This window comes from Macaca mulatta, chromosome 12, assembly GCF_049350105.2.
Source record: "Macaca mulatta isolate MMU2019108-1 chromosome 12, T2T-MMU8v2.0, whole genome shotgun sequence".
In the NCBI taxonomy this organism is placed as follows: domain Eukaryota; kingdom Metazoa; phylum Chordata; class Mammalia; order Primates; family Cercopithecidae; genus Macaca; species Macaca mulatta.
The window spans coordinates 132,744,026-132,766,090 of record NC_133417.1 but is presented as its reverse complement, the minus strand read 5'-3'; the positions used below and the strand labels follow the sequence as shown (position 1 = coordinate 132,766,090).

The 22,065-nt window shown below is 37.9% G+C and overlaps 1 protein-coding gene across 11 annotated transcripts in view; it reads right to left on the bottom strand.

Moving 5' to 3' along the window:
• AGFG1 (ArfGAP with FG repeats 1) overlaps window positions 1-22,065 on the bottom strand; it is a 90,049-nt gene that overhangs the window by 59,864 nt on the left and 8,120 nt on the right. For all 11 annotated transcript variants that reach the window (XM_028831173.2, XM_028831175.2, XM_028831177.2 and 8 more), the window contains exon 2: window positions 10,589-10,682. In XM_028831173.2, coding sequence (XP_028687006.1) covers window positions 10,589-10,682 — 94 coding nt within the window. The remainder of the gene's footprint in view (window positions 1-10,588; window positions 10,683-22,065) is intronic.

The window sequence follows — 22,065 nt, the reverse complement described above, 5'->3', positions numbered from 1 at the left end:
CAGCCTGGACAACAGAATAAGACCCTACCTCAAAAAAAAAAAAAAAGGAAGAAGGGTTATTTTTAAAATCACACTTTAACTTATTTCATATGAATGTGAATAAAAAAAACAAAACAAAACAGTGCCTCAGGAGTAGGCTCCGTCTCCACTAAAAAAAAAAAAAAAAAAAAGAGCCAGGCATGGACGCATATGCCTGTGGTCTCAGCTGCTTGGGAGGCTGAGGTGGGAGAATCACCTGAGCCCAGGAAGTCAAGGCTGCAGTAGGCTGTGATCCAGCCACTGCACTTCAGCCTGGGAGGGACAGAAGTTGAGAACCTGTCTCAAAAAATTCAGGGAAGGACTGAATAGGAAGAAGTGTCCAGTGACTGTCTGTAATGATGCTTATGTGCTATATTTGTACAGGGCTTTGGGTTACCAAATTGGAAGCAATGATCAAAACTCATCCAAAAGTACACTTAAGATTCTTAAGCTCCACTGTATATAAATTATACCTAAAAAATTGAATGAATACTGAATTCTAATTAATGATAGATATACCAAGCTAGGCGCAATGGCTCACACCTATAATCCCAACACTTTAGGAGGCCAAGGTGGATGGATCACCTGAGGTCAGGTGTTCAAGACCATCCTGGTCAACATGGCAAAACCCCATCTCTACTAAAGATACAAAAACTAGCCCAAGTGGTGGGCACCTGTAGCACCAACTCCTCCGGAGGCTGAAGCAGGAGAATCTCTTGAACCCAGGAGGCGGAAGTTGCAGTGAGCCAAGATCACACCTCTCCAGCCTGAGCGACAAGAGCAGGATGCCACCTCAAAAAAAAAAAATTAGGCCGGGCACGGTGGCTCATGCCTGTAATCCCAGCACTTTGGGAGGCTGAAGCAGGTGGATCACTTGAGGTCAGGAATTCAAGATCAGCCTGGCCAATATGATGAAACCCCGTCTCTACTAAAAATACAAAAAATTAGCTGGGCATGGTGGCAAGCGCCTGTAATCCCAGCTTCTCAGGAGGCTACGGCAACAGAATCACGTGAACCTGGGAGGCGGTGGCTGCAATGAGCCAAAATCATGCCACTGCACTCCAGTCTGGACAACAAGAGCGAAACTCTATCTCAAAAAAAAAAATTTTTTTTTAATTTAATTTAAAAATAAAAAGATAGATGAACTGCAGTTTATAGAAGTGATGTGAACTAATGTTTTGAATTTACTTTGAAATATAAGATGGACTGAATGAGTACAGATATCTGCTGAGGCAAATACAGCACAATGTTTATTTTACCTGCATAATTTCTCAACTTTTATACGTATTTGGAATTTTTCACAATAACATTGGAGAAGGGGAGGAAAACAGGTAGATCTGGCCATTGTGCTATGGCTCTGAGCATTCTCTGCCCAAGTCCAGAGTCTTGCTGTAGCTATCTAGGAGAGCAGGTTCTGAGAGACAATGTAGCAGATAGCCAAATCAGGCTCCCTGCAGGCAGAGCAGCTCACCTGCCGTAAGACCTACCACACTATGCTGCCGTTAGATGGCACAAAGCAGGACAAGTTCTACCAAAAGGTAACTGCTCATAGCCACTCCATCCTTGGAAAGAACCTAGGATCACAGGCCAGTATGAGACTGTCCTTGGGGAAGTGGTGGGAAACATGGTCCAGTAGGAGACTGACCAAAAAATATCACCCAAATCAACAAGAAGTTATTGCAGGCATGGTCTTTGGCTACTACTACCCAAACCTTAAACATCATTACCAATTCCTCAAAAACCTATGAGGCTGGAGGGCCTGTTTATTTTCTTTTTACCAGCTCATAACATACCCCATAATCAGATGGCATACTCTGTTGCCAAAATGAACGTCAGCTGCTGTCCTGACAAACAAACAGGCTTCTTGTCCTGCAGTAAGAATCCAGTATCGGCCGGGCACGGTGGCTCAAGCCTGTAATCCCAGCACTTTGGGAGGCCGAGACGGGCGGATCATGAGGTCAGGAGATCGAGACCATCCTGGCTAACACGGTGAAACCCCGTCTCTACTAAAAATACAAGAAAATTAGCCGGGCGAGGTGGCGGGCGCCTGTAGTCCCAGCTACTCGGGAAGCTGAGGCAGGAGAATGGCGTGAACCCGGGGGAGCGGAGCTTGCAGTGAGCCGAGATCGCGCCACTGCACTCCAGCCTGGGGCACAGAGCAAGACTCCGTGTCAAAAAAAAAAAAAAAAAAGAATCCAGTATCAATTTTAAGGAGACTGAGTAGTAGCTGATGTCAGAGCAATGGAAAAGGCACAGGAAAAGGACTACAACTCAGATGTGTACCAGGTAGCACTCGTGCTGCGTGAGTGTCCCACAAGGCACTGGAAGTCACCTGAGCTGCTATGTTTCCCAGGGACTTCAAGCTGGCAGGGGCCCCAGGTTACAGATTATCCGGCCCCAGAATAACTACCTGGCCTGAGGCCCCCACTGTCTTAACACAAACCTCAGGGTGAATCTATGCCACATACCACTAATACAGACCCGTTCCAGTCCAATCTTTGCAGATGTCACTATGAACCATCTAGCCTCCAATCCTTTTTTTTTTTTTTTTTTTGAGACAGAGTCTCACTCTGTCACCCAGGCTGGAGTACAGTGGTGCCATCTTGGCTCATGCAACCTCTGCCTGCTGGGTTCAAGCGATTCTTGTGCCTCGGCCTCCAGAGTAGCTGGGATTACAGGCACACGCCACCACACCTAGCAAATTTTTGCATTTTTAGTAGAGATGGGGTTTTGTCATGTTGCCCAAGCTAGTCTCAAACTCCTGGCCTCAAGTGATCCGCCTGCCTCAGCCTCCCAAAGTGCTGGGATTACAAGCATGAGGCATGGTGCCCAGCCAAGCCTCCAATCCTTTATAAGCAGTACAAAGTTTTAAAGCCCATTTTAACCACTCAATGTGTGGATCTTACCTGGATCCTCATTCAAACAGACTATTAAGAAAAAAAAGAAAAGTAGGATACTTACAAGCAACAGAAAACTTAAACACTGACCAGATGACTAGATTATTATTAATTGTCATAGGGACAAAAATAGCACTGTTGCTATATATATTTTAAAGCCCTTGAAGTTTACAGATAACATGAGAGTTGAGTTTACAGATGAAATTTTATGTTTTGCATTTGCTTAAAAATAATAAAAAGACAGCAATGTGTTGATAGAAGTTTGTTATATTATCTACTTGTGTAAGTGCATGAATACCTCCACAAAAAAAAGTCTTTTAAAAAGAAACAAAAACGTTTAATGATTTATATTGTTTTAATTAGAGTCAAATAAGATTTTTTAGAAGATAACACACAATGGCAAGAAAAAAACAAGCTAAGAGATTACAGGAAGCTAGAATGGTAAGGCAAACAAAGAAATAAACACTGTAACCCAGAATATGTAATGTAAAAAAAAATTAAACTCTCAGAGTAGTTACAAACTAACAACATAACATCTAGCTTCTTCTATAAAGCTCTGGGTTTTCTGTTATCATTCAAAAAGACCCACAGGTTATAATATGTTCAAAACAAAAACATGTCTACATTTTCTTTTTTTTTTTTATCCCCACCCCTACATTTTCTACATTTTTGCTAATTAGTGTATTTCTCTGAAAGCCAACAGTTAATTATCAAAGAATACACTCTAAATATTTTCAACTTTACTAAGTTACTACTGACTAGATTCAGCTAATATTTAGAAGAGCTATGGTGCCATACCCTTCTTTCAAAATGCTTAAGAGGCCAGACATGTGCATAAATAAGCAGACACTAAATAAATATCCCTTAAATAATACAATAGTGTGCTTTAATATTTTAATTGGATGGTTTTAAAACTCAAATATCCCTCTAGGAAGCTATTCCCTCAATTAATTATTTTTGTAGTTTAAAATGTTTTCCAATGTATTATTAGGGAAAGTTTTCATTTATTGATACCATCATACTGACTGAAATTCTGCAAAAATTTATCTCCACCCTAAATTCAATTCAAAGCACGCCATGTTCCTACGTGATACTTATTTTCTGCGTTTAGGAATCAACTGGAAAAGTATCTTTGCCCATAAAAGTACGATCTTGGGCAAGTTACTAAACCTGGGGAAAACAATTTTATTTTAATTTTAAAAAATAAAATAAAACCATGATCTTACATCTACATAATATATCAATTTTCAAAATGTTTTCCTATATACTACCTTGAAATCAAGCTCATGAAATAGGCAAAACAGATACTTCTCAGATTACAAAGGAAAATGAAGCTCAGGGAAGTGGTTTGCCCAAGGTGACAAGGTTCATAAATTGGTGGTAATCAAACTAAACCATGGATTTTTTTGAGTCCTAGCAAATTAGCCAGGCATGGTGTTACATGCCTGTAATCCCAGCTACTTGGGAGGCTGAGGCAGGAGAATCACTTGAACCCGGGAGGTGGAGGTTGCGGTGAGCCAAGATGGCACCACTACACTCCAGCCTAGGCAACAGAGTAAGACTCCATCCCCCCGGCCCCCCAAAGAAAGAAACTCACTTGGATATATATGCTTGTGCATTTTCACTGCTTTAGGTATAATTAAGAAATATGCAAGATTATGCCACAGAGATATCTATAATGTCTTGAGGGCAGTAAGACCAATACAGAAGAAACTAAGAGCAATAACGACAACAAAAAAAATTTTTTTTTGTAAATCTTCTAGTGCATGCTATTTTTTAAACAGTTTAAAATACTTATGGGGGTGTTAGTATCTGAGGGATAAAAACTCCTGAAAGACTGATAGGATTAGAAAAGTCAAGCAAAAATAAAAGCCAGCATTGGTAAAATGGTAAGAAAATTAGAATACAGATAGCACATATGGGAAACGAAACAAAGATCACTGTAGTTAAAACATTTCTGCTAGCAATAAGGTTAAGAAGCCAGGTCATAAAAAGATTTACATTGCAAGCTGAAAATAAGAGTTCTATACATCTTCAATCAACAGATCTTCAATCTGCAGACCAAACTGGGTCATCACTGGCTTGTTTTTATCTAAAGATGCCTTAATCTAAAGATGGTTTTTACATTAAAGAATTGTGTGTGTGTTGGCGGGGAGAAGTGGATTTCAAACAAGGTTATGCAACAGAGAATACAGGTGGCCCACAAAGCCAACAACAATATCTACTATCTGGCCATTAGAAACAGTTTGCCAACCCCAGATGTGAGCAACAGAATAATTGTAAATCCTGAATTATTGAGTACGTAACTTAACTCTGCCACTCTACAATGACAATATATTGTTACTAAAATAACTATCAATTTTCATTATCAAACTCAGCAGAAAATTGAAGTTAAAATGCTCCAAGAGTTTAAACACATAACCCGAATATCAATGTAAATGACATGACAGCATGCTATGAAAACTGAAAAATTCCCCTAAAGAAACCATCCAAATCAAGAATGAAAATGAAAATTGATAATTCTTCTTATAACTTCTACCACTTTAGATTCAGATTCAATAAATAAATACTATCTGAAAAGAAATATGCTGGGAATTTTCACAAGCTGGCCTAATTAAAAAAATCCTAGCATTTTTATACACAGGTATTATAGTTACTACTAACAGAAAGGAAGGCTCAGAAGCTTCTTGCCCAAGGTTCATAACCTGCATAGTCCAAATCTGAGCTTTCAGCACAAGACCACTGTACTTTTATTATGTCTCCTGCCCTAAAAGACTGCAAGGGGAGGGCAGGAATCATCTCAGTTTTTGTATCCATAGGACCTAAGGGCAGTTCCTGGCACACAGCAGGCAATCTATTTTTTTATTATTATTTTTATTTTATTTTATTTTTTTAAGACAGAGTCTCACTCTGTCGCCCAGGCTGGAGTGCAGTGGCGCAATCTTGGCGCACTGCAAGCTCCGCCTCCCAGGTTCACGCCATTCTCCCACAGCAGGTAATTTATTAATAAATTTCCGCTTCAAAAATGAATCAATCATGAATGTTAATGGGAAAAGTGTACATTATTGCATGGGTTTTCAAAGCAATCATTTTGTTTTGTTTTTAATCTAGTAAAAGATAATCAAATACTGGCACACAATGCCTGATTTTACTCCTACACATATACCATGCCTGTGGAGCATCAATGCTTTTTTTTTTTTTTTAGAGACAGTCTCGCTCTGTTGCCCAGGATGGGAGTGCAGTGGCACAATCTCACTGTAACCTCCACCTCCCAGGTTCAAGTGAGTCTCCCACCTCAGCCTCCCAAGTACCTGGGATTACAGGTGCACACCACCAAGCCTGGCTATTTTTTTTTTAAATACATATATATTTTTAGTAGAGACAGAGTCTTGCCATGTTAGCCAGGCTGGTCTTGAACTCCTGGCCTCAACTGATCCGTTCGCCTCAGCCTCTCAAACTGCTGGGATTACAAGCGTGAGCCACCACACTTGGCCAGTAGTAATGTTTTTACTTTTAGTCTTCAAACATAATTAGGAAGGTTAACTTACTACTAGAAAACATAAACTATACATATTTCAAAATAAAATTATTTCTACATTTTCTTTTCTATTGAATTATCTATCCGTAGCAGCGTTCACCAGTCCACCTTCCATTAACTTTATAATCAGAAGTTAATCCACCTTCCTTTAACTGGAAAACCATGATTTGCCCATGACATCACAAATGAGGACATACAGAAAATCACTACAGAATTTATTTTTTTTTGAGACAGTATCTCTCTTGGTCACCCAGGCTGGTGTGCAGTCAGTCATACGATCATGACTCACTGCAGCTTTGAACTCCAGGGCTCAAGCAATGCTCCCACCACAGTTTCCTGGGTACCTGGGACTACAGATATATATCACCATGCCTGGCTAATTTTTGAATTTTTGTAGAGATGGGATCTCGCTTTGTTGCCCAGGTTGGTCTCAAATTCCTGGTCTCAAGGAATCCTCCCACCTTCACTTCCCAAAGTGCTGGGATTACAGGGGAGCTACAGTGCCAAGATCACTACAGGTTTTTGTGCTGTTTTGTTTTGTTTTTAAAGTAACTGATACAAAAGAAAGCATTACAAAAGAAATACATGGAAACTTTTTGTGAAATATTTTGGTTCTGAAAAAAATGACAAAAATTACTTCAGCAAATAAAAAAGTGCTCCAATGCAAAATCTTTTACTAGCATCTGGCATATTATGTTCTGTAACTTAATAATGTACATATCTGCTCCACCAAACACACTGTAGAAGTCTATAAACACTAAAGTAATAGTCAAGAAATTTGTAAACCACATCTGTAGAAACTAATGATATACTCTGTAAAAAGTATGGTCTCTATGCATATCTATAAACAGTAATAACATTATTTGCTTACCACAGCTACTAATACAGACCAATACAGATATACTTTATTGATGACTAAAATATAATTAGTATTGCCATCAGTTGTGCGATTGTATCCATGCCCTTTGCCCTGTAACTTGGTAGCCCACCTCACTCTGATTCTGGGCTTGGAGCACGACTGTCTTTGGTAATAGGATGCTCAACTATAATGCAAGTATTAAAACAGAATTAAATTACATATGCAGAAGACCATACACAGATGTTTCCCACATATAAATGTCTGGAGGAACATTCATAGCATATGGCACGCAGGTTAATTCTGTTCAACACATCACAAGTCATTCACCATTCATGGTGCTTGCCTGCTTAAGCCAGCAACATCCTCCAATAGTGACAACAACCAAACATGGCCCCCAGCACACTAAAACTCCCTGGTAGGGATCAAAGATCCAAGGCTGCTGCCAAAGTCAATATACTTTCTGATCTTTTAATTTTGGAAATACTCATCTTCAGGCATGAACTCATTCACGCACAAGATGTATGATAGAGCCTTTTTAATCCAAAACTTAACGTGACTGAATATGGCCCTTTCCAAACTATTAAAAGGTGACAAGAGAAATATGGCAACTTATTTTGAAATATAAACTCACGTTCTGGTACTATTCCCTATGCAAGTGATACTTATGATTTAAAGGTTTAAAAAAGATAAACTGATAATAAAACACTTGCACTTGAAACCCATAAATATTTGGTTATAAAGCTGTACCAACTGTCCCACACTTCGTATCTTCACCCTCTACACACTTCTCAAAATTTTAAGATACTGTTGATACTGCAAAGAACCAAACATACCTGTCCATTATTTTGGTTCTAAGATGTTCTTTGGTATACTATGAGAAGATATGTTTGTCTTTCTTAACAAGCATTTACAAGGTTAGTATATTTCCTAGCAACCTATTGCAAGCTTCCCTTCTTTTTTTTTCTACTCTTTGCTCCATCTTTAGTGACTTTCACTACCAGTTTAGGTTCCAGTTACCCTCAAAAACCAATAAATGTGTTACCTGTTCTGTGGGGTCTTCCCAATCCTCTCCTTCCCACCAAAATACTGAGTCCCTTTTCCATATTACTGCTGATACTTCTTATTCTTATCATTATTTATCTAACACCATGTTGCAATTATCTGTTATGTATCTGTTGCACCAACTGTGAGCCCTTTGTCCACTAAGCCAGTGTAACACATCTATAACCACATCTATAATACCCAGCATAGTGACAGTGATTGTCATGGTAAGTACTTTGAGTGGTCTACCAACTTGCATATCTCTTTGTAGGACTTAAGATTCATGAATACACTTCACTCACTTCTAACATTTACATTTTGCTTCTACTTTTTGATACAGTGAGTTCCTCAAAATCAACTAATTCTTTTTATATACTCTAAATTTACCTTAATGCTACAGCATTAAAAAATATTCCTTCAGAAATCCTGCCATACATGAAAATAAGGATGAATCTTGAGGATATTACATGAAGTGAAATATGCCAATCACAGAAGGACAAATATTGTATAATTCAATTTATATGAGGTATCTAAAATAGTCAAACCCAGAGAAGCAGAGAGTAGAATCAGGGGCACCAGGGGCAGAAGATAAAATGAGGAGCTGTAATTCAACTAGTATAAAGTTAAATGATTAATTTCTAGAGATCTGCTATACAACACTATGTCTATAATTAACCATACAATATTGCACACCTAAAAATTTGTTAAGAAAGTAGATCAATGTTCCCACCACATTTAAAAAAATATATACGCCTTCAATCTTGGTATTTTTTTGGACCAGTCTCCACCTAATTGTATCTCACATGTTGTTAAATGGACTGCTGTTATCACAGTTTTGTTACTCTGGTTTTACCTACTGTCATATTTTTAACCTAAAGATAGAATAGTATTTTTTATTTCTGATCCCATTCTAATTTCCAAAATTTTGCACACGAAGCCAACATCCTAAGTAACTTCAAGTGTGCACTGTTAAGTTAATCCCACTTGTAAACTTTACACAAATAGTTCAAATTGTATTTTAATCAACATATATATTATTCTATGTTTACTGTCATTAAAAGCCTCCTACCCTTTCACCCAACTTTACATGTTCTTATAATGTAGTCACATTAGTCTGGAATCTGAATACTCAAAATAATTTGTCATTGGCAAAATCTGGAGACTTCAAAATGTGCTCTCTTCTTTAAATCATGTATTTAAAAATATTTCATAGCTGTGAATTTGTATTTCCTCACTATTTTAGAACTAAAAGCACATGGACATCACAAGCAGGCAAACAATTTTAAGATATTACTTTCAAAATATTAGGAAGGCAGAGTGTAAAATGCTTGCATATATCTTCTAAGGGTCAAAGAGAAGATTAAAACTAATAAAATCTTAATATTTAACTTATGTTATGTTTATTAAGGATATCAAAGATGCAACCAGAAGAGTACCATTACCACTAAAGTACTACTTATCCTTTCTAGAAAATGAGACTTTTCTGTCAAATAATAATAGCTATTATTAATCAACTTGGGTTAACTGGTTCATCCTTACCCCAGGATTATTAAAAAATGCCCACTCTCTTTAATTTTATTAATTTAAAAAATTATTAGAAAAATTTAAAACCTTTTACTAATAGCAAAACATAGAGCTAAAAGCAAACAAGCAAACAGAATGGAATTACTGGAAGCCCATTAAAGGCAAAAAGAAAAAAAGCTTCCATCCAAATACACCATCTTACTCCCACGGACACTAGGCTGCCACTGAGAACTACCAACCTCCTCCCTACTGAACACCTGCTAAACATTACACATCACATACACATCCAAAGTTAAAAATTTAGGAAAAATAGAGGACTTCAAGTGAAAGATGATCATACAACCCCTAACAAGTTTAACATAACATCACAAAATGAACTCTCTTCCTGTTTTTTGACTTTTAAAGCAAAGACTAACAGTAACTGTAATAATGGGTGTCCTCCGAAACACCTTTTATATTCAAGACTGATGACTTTTAAATACACACATGTCAACCTCAGATTTACGGTAAAGTGTTTACGTAGTAAACAATTCCAAATACATTATTAATTGAGTACATTTTAAAATATCTAAATATAAGATCCAAAAATAACTTTTTTAGACTGCAAAATTCAACATTTTAAATAACTTATTAAATCTTATTAAAATGACTGCCAACAAAAAAGTTGAAAATTGCAAAAAAAAAAAAAAAAAAAAAAAAAACCCCACTTACTTCATTTCCATGTTTTTGTAAGAATTCAATCTCCTGTTGTGTGAATGTTGTCATGGAGATAGATTTCACCCTGTGTGGTGGATTTAATCCTCGTCTGAAAGATAAAATATTTCACAAAATTTACTAGTATATACCACATTTTTAAAATGACACATCTATTGATTCAAAACATTTTTAACCAACACACAAACTTGAAAGTGTTTTCATTCCATAAACTCAAAGTATTTTTAAATTATTTTCAACTATTAAACTTCATAACAGACGTTAAAGTTTGGTTAGACTCATTAAATAATAGACCTAACAATAAATTCAAGTAACTACCTAGTTAAAAACACAAAGTAACTGTGACACATGAGTTTCTAGGAAATGCAAATAGTGCTTTAGTGTGTTTCTGATAAAAAGGCTATACATGTGAAGAGCTCTATGGTAAAGAATTTTAATTCTTTAAATACTTCACATTTCCTAAGAAACAAACAATGATATAAGACCGGAGCCATACAAATACCTTATCAAACAGCTGTTACCTTTAAATAAGTTTAAGACTAATTTAGAAAACTATATTAAAAGTAATGTCATGAATTGAGGTAATAAGCCAATTAGTAAAGTCCTATCTTGCCATCAATTCAAGTAAGAATTTATAATAAAGAACATTTTCAGTCACCTCAGAAGGCAGTGAGTGTACAAGAGGAAACCGCAAGGACACACGGAAGAGATTCAAAAAATTGCTGGATGCATGATTAAACAATTTTTTAAGGTCCTTTACAACCCTGAAGCCTTTTCTGTATGGATGGCCTTAAAAGGACTTTATCTTGATGTTTGAATATGCACATGAAAAACTGAGTGGAACAGATTTAATAACTATTTACATGTTGTCCAACTATCTTGTGGGCAGGTCCACCCACAAGAATAATGGCCAAATAATCTATGCAAAGCAACAAGTAACCTATGCAAAGTTCCATAAAACTACTTTGGGGTCATGCTCTCTGACAAATGTCTCATTTGAATGCTCGGTTCTACGGCAATTACTGCAGTAATATTTTTAAAGAATTTGTCAATTTGTAATCATTCACACTAATTAAATAGGATATTTAACAACGACGTAAAATAATAAATGTACCAAAAGTCTTTAAGAAATATTTGAGAACATTTTGAATAATTAAATACAGTGCGTAACATTCTAGAAATTCACTATATTTTGGGGCCGGGTGCTGTGGCTCACGTCTGTAACCCCAGCACTTTGGGAGGCCAAGACGAGGAGCTCACTTGAGGTCAGGAGTTCAAGACCAGCCTGGCCAGCATGGCAAAACCCTGTCTCTACTAAAAATACAAAAATAAGCAGGGAGTGGTGGCATGCACCTGTAATCTCAGCTACTGGGGAGGCTGAGACATGAAAATTGCTTGAACCCAGAAGGCAGAGGTTGCAGTGAGCCAAGATCGCGCCACTGCACTCCAGCCTGCACGACAGAGCAAGATTCTGTCTCAAAAACTAATAATAAAATTTAAAAACTAATAAAAACAGTATTTTTGTCAAAACACAAAGGAAAAGCTCCTCAACTGACTGTTTCTTTTTCTCCCTCTTGTCACAGATAAATGTCATCTTTCAGATCATGATCTGAATGAAGACAAGTTACACTTCATTTGTTTCGAATTTCAAGGTAAGGAAAAGTTAACTTGGGTTTGGCTGTTGTTTTGCTTTGGTTTGTTTAAATTTTATACTAATTCTTTCCTTCTGTTGTCATAAAATAGGGAAATAAAGACTGAAGAAGAACCAAATAACCAAAATTTTATTCTGGTAAAACTCTCAAACTTGAACCGAAATTTTATTCTGGTAAAACTCTCAAACTTGGCCAGGCACGGTGGCTCACACCTGTTATCTCAGCACTTTGGGAGGCCAAGGTGGGAGTATCACTTGAGGTCAGAAGTTCGAGACCAGCCTGACCAACATGGAGAAACTCCATCTCTACTAAAAATACAAAAATTAGGCGGTGTGGTGGCGCTTGCCAGCTACGCAGGACCATCTCTACTAAGAATACAAACGTTAGGTGGGCATGGTGGCGCTTGCCAACTACACAGGAGGCTGAGGCAGGAGAATCGCTTGAACCCGGGAGGCGGAGATTGCAGTGAGCCAAGATCGCACCACTGCATTCCATCCTGGGCAGCAGACTGAGAACCTGTCTCAAAAAAAAAAACAAAAAACTCTCAAACTTAACTCTGAAGAAACAACCTCAGTAGTAACTTGCAAGTACCTTTACAGCTTGCAATCACAAAATAAGTCTCTAAAGACTAGTTCCAAATTTCTAAAAGTGGCCAGGAGTGGTGGCTTATGCCTATAATCCCAGTACTTTGGGAGGCCAAGGTGGGAGGATCACTCGAGGCCAAGAGTTTGAGACCAGCCTGGCCAACATGATGAAACCCTGTCTCTACTAAAAACTACAAAAATTATCTGGGTGTGGTGTCGCACACCTGTAGTCCCAGCTACTCCCGAGGCTGAGGCAGGAGAATCGCCTGAACTCGGGAGGTAGAGGTTGCAGTGAGCCGAGATTGTGCCACCGCACTCCAGCCTGGGCAACAGAGCGAGACTCCATCTCAAACAAACAAACAAATTAATTAATTAATTTCCAAAAGTGAAAATTTTAAACAGTCATTATTACTTAGGGCACAACACTTTGTTTCCAACTCATCCTCCATGAGAACAACACTTAATTCACCCCTTTCAGGGAGATTTAATCATTTATGATATAATACTTACATTCTACCTTGCCCCAAAACAATTTAAAAAGGAATTAACATATTATTGTTCTCTCAAATGCCTCTTATTCCCTCCTTACTTTGCAACTTTGTCTCTCCTTATTCTGTAATATCTCCTTGCTGTTTCAGACAAGCCTTTACCTTTCTACCTACTGGCAATATCTCCTTTTTAAAAATGGAAAATGCAAAGCAGTAACTTTCTGATGATGAAATATCAAACACTATTAAAAGGATGTATGTTTTGGAAATTTTGGAGCGAACAACTATACCCGTATACTTCTCAAATTGTTCAATGAGGAAACAACAATTCATAAAGCTAACCCTAAATCTTTAAGTTACATCACACATATGTAATCTTACAAATGCAGTACAGTGTGTAAATATATCCCAGGCCCTACCATATCACAGGGTCTATTAATGCACAAAGAAGGTATTCATATTAACTAAATAAGTGAACAAAATTTTTTTTTTTTTTTTTTTGAGACGGAGTCTCGCTCTGTCGCCCAGGCTGGAGTGCAGTGGCCGGGTCTCAGCTCACTGCAAGCTCCGCCTCCCGGGTTCACGCCATTCTCCTGCCTCAGCCTCCCGAGTAGCTGGGACTACAGGCGCCCGCCACCTCGCCCGGCTAGTTTTTTGTATTTTTAGTAGAGATGGGGTTTCACCATGTTAGCCAGGATGGTCTCGATCTCCTGACCTTGTGATCCGCCCGTCTCGGCCTCCCAAAGTGCTGGGATTACAGGCTTGAGCCACCGCGCCCGGCCGTGAACAAAATTTTAAACTTATGAAACAAGTACAACCAGAATGTACTCACAACCAAATGAGGAAAGGACATTTTTTCCAAGTGAAATCTGTTACAGGATTTGTTACCCGTTACAGGATTTACTCAAATGAACTTTCTCAGTACACTCACAATAGGATTCAATTTACAAAATGGCAGACAATTTTACAAGGCTACACTTATTACACAAATTGAGTAACCACGAGGAAATTTTATGCGTTCATGTTGCTTTCTCTAATTGCTCTTTTATATTCCATTTATTCAGGGATATTAACTATATTCTCAATGCAAGGCTGTACACGGATTTTTCATTTTTTAGCCTTCAAAAGCTTTGTACATGGATTTTATATGCTTATAAGAGTCTGAGACAAAGCTGAAGACTGATTCCATCAATGTCTTAATGTCGGAGTGATGAGCTGCAACAAAAATGAGCAGTCTCGCCCCCACACCACCCACACCCCACCTTACCCACCCCTATGCCAAAAAATGAGTAGTCTCAAACACTGATAGTGGGATAAACTCACCAATTTTTATTAAGAACCTCATTATTCCCATTTGACCCAGCTATGCCACTTTTGGGAATCAATTCTTTTTTTTTTTTTTTTTTTTTTTTTTTTTGAGACGGGGTCTCGCTCTGTCACCCAGGCTGGACTGCAGTGGCCAGATCTCAGCTCACTGCAAGCTCCGCCTCCCGGGTTCACGCCATTCTCCTGCCTCAGCCTCCCGAGTAGCTGGGACTACAGGCGCCCGCCACCTCGCCCGGCTAGTTTTTTGTATTTTTTAGTAGAGACGGGGTTTCACCGGGTTAGCCAGGATGGTCTCGATCTCCTGACCTCGTGATCCGCCCGTCTCGGCCTCCCAAAGTGCTGGGATTACAGGCTTGAGCCACCGCGCCCGGCTGCTTTAACTTTTTAAGATAAAAATTATATAGTATTCTCAGAACTAATTTTTTTAAATCAGCAAAAAAAAAATAGACAAACCAAATACTCCAAAATGTTAACAGTTCTTGTATATGTGATGAGTTCGAATCAATTTTTTTCTATTCATAATTTTCTATTCTCTCCAAATTTTCTATAAATATTACTTATTCTGCAGTAGGAAAAAAGCAGTGAGAAATAATGGAAAGTCCAATTGACTAGTAGTAGTATTCAAAAAATTTAGATTTTTAGTCTTGGCTTTATGAATGTGAACGTCTATGCTGAAGAATTAGAAAAAGCAATTAAGAGAAGGAGGGAACGGTTTTCCATTCTAAGACTTTCTTTCAATTGTTCTAAAACCTGGAAAACCTTTCCTCGCAAATCCTATGATATCCACCAACATCAACACCTTATCTTCATTTCTCTAAATCAAGGCTTCTTAACTTTGGCACTATTGACATTTTGGGTTGGATAGTTCTTTATTGTGGAGGGGTGTCCTATGCTTTGTAGGATGTTGAGCAGCATCTGCATTCCTAGCTCTACTCACTAAATGTCAGTAGCACCCTTCATCAGATACTGACAATCAAAACTGTTTCCAGACATTGCCAAATATCCCCCACAGGGTAAAACCCATTCAGCTGAGAACCACTGCTCTAAATATAATAAATACGTAAATTACCAAGCAAAAGAAATTAATGGAATTTCTTTGGTTCTCTATTAAGATGTAAACTCTACCAAGGTTCAATCTTGCATAACTTTCTTTTCAGAATAACAGAACACAGAATAAATATTTCTCTCTCTGAAACAATAAACAACAAAGTAAACATACATGTTTAAAATTCATATAGAAAATATATTAAAATTTAAATTTGAAAATAGACTAAGGAAAGTGTCCACAACAAATAACCAAGAATAAACTATACCATATAAAGCACTCTTATATGAACTAGTCGGCAAAATGTAACTTAATAAGGCAGTAAGAAATTAATATGTATACAGTATCTAGACTGGCACTTTACATATTTAATCTCATTAATTTCTACTTCCAACAGTATGGCAAAATGAAAAGCCTCCTCTACTACAATATGATAGCCCATAAATTACCCCCCAAAAACCCTACGACTATTAACATACTGTTGAACTTTTTAGAAAGGGAAATCTCTAAGGATCCCCCACCCTACAGAAAAGAAAGACAAAAAATCAAAAATTAAGCCGAAACCAGAAATGTGTCCCACATTATGCACAAGATGCAATGTTGCTCAGAAGGCAAGTGCCAACAATAGCCAAGGCGAGATGAGAGAGCTCAACCTCAGATATCTCTGTGAAGTTAAACCTAAGACCCTGGATGGAAAATAAAATACCTTCAGGTTACACAGGATCCTAGGATCCCATGAACACGCAAATTCTCTCTAAAGGAATGCATCTTCAATTTAAGCTATCAAGATTTCCAAATATTAAGTTCAATAAAATATGAGGCTGCAATAAAAATTATCACACAAAAATGAAACAAACCCATGAGATTGAGTCAGTAAATGCAAAATATTAACACCACCTCCCTCCAAGACTTTAGTTATCAGAATTACCAGTTATGAAATATAGTGTATAGGGAACATTAAAATAAATGAAAGATGGAGTAAAAATGAACAGGAAATACGTAATTATCAGAATGAGGCAAATTTAAAAATCAGAATTTTCAGAAATGAAAAACTACAAATGTGGAAATTAAAAATTCACCAAATAAGAAAGCAGTTAGACATACCTAAAGAGACAATTAATGAACTGGAAGGTAACACTGAAGTGATAATGACTGAGATTTTTCAGATCCAATAAAAGTCATACATCTACAGATATAAAAAGCACAGCCCATCAAAATACAGATAAATAAAATTCAATTTGAAAACAATTCGGGCTGGGTGCAGTGGCTCACATCTGTAATCCCAGTACTCTAGGAGGCCAAGGCAGGTGGATCATCTGAGGTCAGGAGTTCCAGACCAGCCTGGCCAACCTAGTAAAACCCCATCTCTACCGAAAAGAAAAAAAAAAAAAAATTAGCTGGGCATGGTACCTGATTACAGGTACCTGTAATCCTAGCTACTCAGGAGGCTGAGGCAGGAGAATCACTTGAACCTGCCAAGGCGGAGGCTTCAGTGAGCCAAGATCACACCATTGCACTCTAGCCTGGGCGACAGAGCAAGACTCCGTCTCAAAAAAAAAAAAGGAACAATTCAGTGAAACTTCAAAGACAGAGAAGATCTTAAAAGCAACTGGAAAGAAAATATAGGGAACAAAATTTGGCTAGCAGTAGACTTCTCAATGGAAGGGAGAAGACCATGGAATATTATCTTCAAGCGGTAAGAAAAAATAACTTGTGAATCCAGCAAAGCTGTATTTGAAGTATAAGATCAAAATAACAGTATCTTCAGATAAAAAAACAAAAACAAACAAACAAACAAAAAACCACTAGGCCAGGCACGGTGGCTTATGTGTGTAATCCCAGCACTTCAGGAGGCCGAGGTGGGCAGATCACTTGAGTTCAGGAGTTCGAGACCAGCCTAGCCAACATGGTGAAACCCCATCTCAATTAACAACAATGAAAAAATACAAAAATTAACTGGGCATGGTGGTGCACACTTATAATCCCAGCTACTGGGGAGGCTGAGGCAGGAAGACCACTTGAACTCAGGAGACAGAGGTTACAGTGAGCCAAGATCATGCCACTGCACTCCAGCCTGGCTAACAGAGTGAGGCTCCATCTCAAAAACAAAAAAAAACCAGAGATCTTCGTTAAAGAAGCTTATACTGTATATACTTTAAGAAGAAAAATGACCCAAGAAAGTCCAGAGACACAAAAGGGTAAGCAAAGAAAACTGTAACTGGCAAATCTAAACAAATAACTTATTATAGTAACATCCAATTTACAGAAGGAAAAAAGGGACAAATAATATGTTTACCAAAAATAACACTTAAATGAGCCGGGCGCGGTGGCTCACGCCTGTAATCCCAGCAGGCAGGTGGATCACCTGTGGTCAGGAGTTCGTGACCAGCCTGGCCAACATGGTTAAAACCCCATCTCTACTAAAAATACAAAAAATAGCCGATGTGGTGGCAATCCTCAATCCCAGCTACTCAGGAGTCTGAGGCAGCAGAATCACTTGAACCTGGGAGGCGGAGGTTGCAGTAAGCCAAGATCCCGCCACTGTGCCTGGGCCACAGAGTAAAACTCCATCTCAAAAAACAACAACAAAAAAAACCCACTTAAATGAAACTACTTTGTATTTTTAAAGACCTTGTATTAATAGAAGATTAAAATACTGATTGACTCTGGAATGTTAATATCAATAGCACAATTTCAATTGTGACCATAAAAGAAAATGCAATTCCACAAGTAAAAGGGAAAATCAACACAATGCCAAAAAAAACTTGGTCAATTTTTAATAAAATTAAACATGCATGTGCCATACAACCTAGCCCTAGATATTTACCCAAGTGAAATGAAAACTTATGTTCACCCAAAAACCTGTGCATAAACATTTACAGCATTTCCATTCATATATATCAAAAACTAGAAACTCCTCAAATGAAGAATGGAAAAACAAACAAGCAATGGAATACTACTTAGCAACAAGGAGGAACAAACTATTAAGATAAACAACAACAAACCTGGATTAATCTTAAGGATATTATGCTGAGTGAAAAAAGGCAATCTAGAAAAGTTATGAGTCCATTTACACAATTCTTGGAAAGACAAAACCTGCAGTGTTGGAGAACAGATCAGTAATTGCCAGGAGTACAGTAAAAACAAGGGCTGAAAGTTTTTTGGGGTGATGGAAAACTTGCATGTTCTAATTTTAGTGATGGTATATGAATGTATACATAAGTTAAGATTCACGGAACTGTATATCAAAAAATGACAATATATGTTAAGAAACAAAAAAACTGTAGTCCTGATTTCATGTTACTATCTATAGTAACCACAATTTTTAGACTAATTAAAATAAATATATCATTAGCAGACTATCTCCACCTACCAAATTTGATCACTTAAGTGAATAAAATCCTGTAGTGAATCAAAACAAGTATTTTTAAGATGTATTCCTGGAACCTGGTGTCACCTCCCTTCTTTGCCAAAATTCTTCTAGCTGCAGGGTGAATTCAGTGTTTATAAAACACCTTTCTGTAATGATATTAGTCATAACTATTGGATGAAAGTGTTGGGTATGTAAACCACATTACTTTTATAGGGCCAATACTGAAGTATCACCCATTCCAGATCCTCAAATACACATTTTAAGTCTTCAGTTCTGTGCAAAAAAAAAAAAAGACTTTCATATCTTGAAAACATGTTTCCAAGTTAATTGGTTTCAAGAAGTTCAAAGTAGCCCACTGGTGCAGCCCAATACATCTTTGTGGTATAATTAAGCCATTTGCAGATCCCCAGGAGATTTAGTTTTAATGACCACCACCCAGGTACGACTGTAACCAGATGGTGTGACTCATTCCATATGTCCATCAGTACGCTGCACTTAACTAGGCCTCAAATCATCTTGCAAATAGCCATTTGTTCAATTCAAACAACAATCTGTGCTGGATGAGTAAGTAGGAAAGCTTATTTAGTTAGTTTTATTCATTGTTTTTATCCTGCTGGGGGAGAAGCTGGTTAAAATATTTTTAATAACCTGTGGAAGTTTATGTAGTTGCTAATAATATTGGCAGAAAGTAATAAAGTTGACATTTAGATCTAGCCCATCCTAGTTATTTACTAAAAATATTAGATATGTTTCATAGTATAAAATTATACATTTAAAATCTAGAACAGGCCAGGCGCGGTGGCTCAAGCCTGTAATCCCAGCACTTTGGGAGGCCGAGACGGGCGGATCACGAGGTCAGGAGATCGAGACCATCCTGGCTAACACGGTGAAACCCCGTCTCTACTAAAAAATACAAAAAACTAGCCGGGCGAGGTGGCAGGCGCCTGTAGTCCCAGCTACTCGGGAGGCTGAGGCAGGAGAATGGCGTAAACCCGGGAGGCGGAGCTTGCAGTGAGCTGAGATCCGGCCACTGCACTCCAGCCTGGGCGACAGAGCAAGACTCTGTCTCAAAAAATAAAATAAAATAAAATAAAATAAAATAAAATCTAGAACAGATGGAAGGTGCCTTTAGTAGGTTATCAAATCTACAAACTGTTGATGCCAAGACATCATATAGGTTGGCTAGTGCAAAATATTCATCTATCCAGAGTCCAATATTAAAAAACTGAATATATTTAGCTTTCCATACAATAATAAGTGTGATATAAATTCTAATTGTTATTCTGAGTTTCGGGGAAAGCCACAAATACTACACCATAAGGTCCTTGTAACACTTAGAGCAAGCATCTAAAAAATAATATTCAAGTTATGATTTAAACCCAATTAAGGCATTCTAGTTAAGAGTAGTGGACAAAATCTCAATGTCTTCATATCCCCAAACCCCCAATGAAATGACAGTAAAGGAATAAGAAAGTATTAACCCACAAGAGACAGAGGGTTACCTTGATGTGTTTATCTCACACTGAATGCCTATATCAAAAACATCTTGTGTACCTCACACAAACACCTACTATGTGCCCACAAAAATTAAAATAACTAGACAGAAGGTCAGAGAACAAGAGAGGAGCCCAAAAACACACGACAGTTCTCTAAATAACAAAATTTGGAAGAAAAACAAAATACCAGCAGTAACTGACTTTATGGAGAAAGCCAAAACAAAAGCTTCTGCAAAGGTGGGAGAAGCCAACTGGAAACTTCATAGCCACAGGACCTATGAAGATTTACTGAAGGAACTGGATACAGGTGAGGCTTAAAGTGGGGTCAGAAATATTAGACTCTCCAGCTCCTCAACAGCCAAAAGCATACTCCCACCAGCCCTAGGCAGAAGTCTGAAGGAAAGTTTTAAATTAATGACGTTATACCACAGAGACTTCAAACTCAGACACTGCTGAAGATTCTTGTTAGGCACCATGTTAAAAGCTGGAGGATTATCTAAGATCGTACACACAGAATAAGAGTCACCTCCCTCAACTTGGCTCCCAAAACAGTGGCATCATAGGCTTTTATATTCCCCAAAAAAGAAGACTGGAAAAAATATGTCTCAACTATAAAAAGCGTGAGTTTCCAAACAGAGTCAAAAAAAAAAAAAAAAAAAAAAAAAAGCCTAAAACACTGCACAAAAGACCTACACCAAAATACTTCAATATGAGGTTCTGAACAGCAGGAAGAAAAGAAGATCTCACATACTCCAAAGACGGAAGAAAAAAAGTGGGTCAGAAAGACTCAGTAATGAGAACAGCATCAGACTTCTCAACAGCAACACTGAAGGTTTGAAGACAACTAAGCAATATATTAAAAGTTTCAAGGGTAAATTATTTTCACCTTTGTGAATGTAGACAAACTAATTTTTTAAATGAGGGCAGAATAAAACATTTTCAGCTTTGTGCCTTTCAAAAATGACCTCTCATTCACCTTTCATCAGGAGGTTAATGGAAATGTGGGGGTCCTGGAAAGACAGCATCTAACATAGGTTACAGGTGAAAGGAATTTCCAGAATGAAGGCAGAAGAAAAGTTCCGGTATGAGAGGCGCACAGCAGGCCTAAACAGCAGCATTTCCAGAGCAGAAGATTACAAAACTACCCAGAAACGGTGAAAAAATAAAAATAAAAAAAAAAAAAGGTAGCTGATGCGTCTGATCATAATGAAGGAAGTTCATTACAGCTCATGCCTGTAATCCCAGCTACCAGGGAGGCTGAGGCAGGAGAATCGCTTGAACCTGAGCGATGAAGGTTGCAGTGAGCTGAGAAGGCGCCACTGCACTCCAGCCTGGGAGATGGAGTGAGTCTCCGTCTCAAAAATAAAGTAAAATAAAATAAAATAAGAACTACGGAAAGACAAGAATTTTTGGAATCTGACAATTACAAGGAAAATTCCTCTTTCCTTTTCTAAACGTATACTGTTTCTCCATAACTTACAAACACTGGTGGTGCATCTCCCCCTAGAGT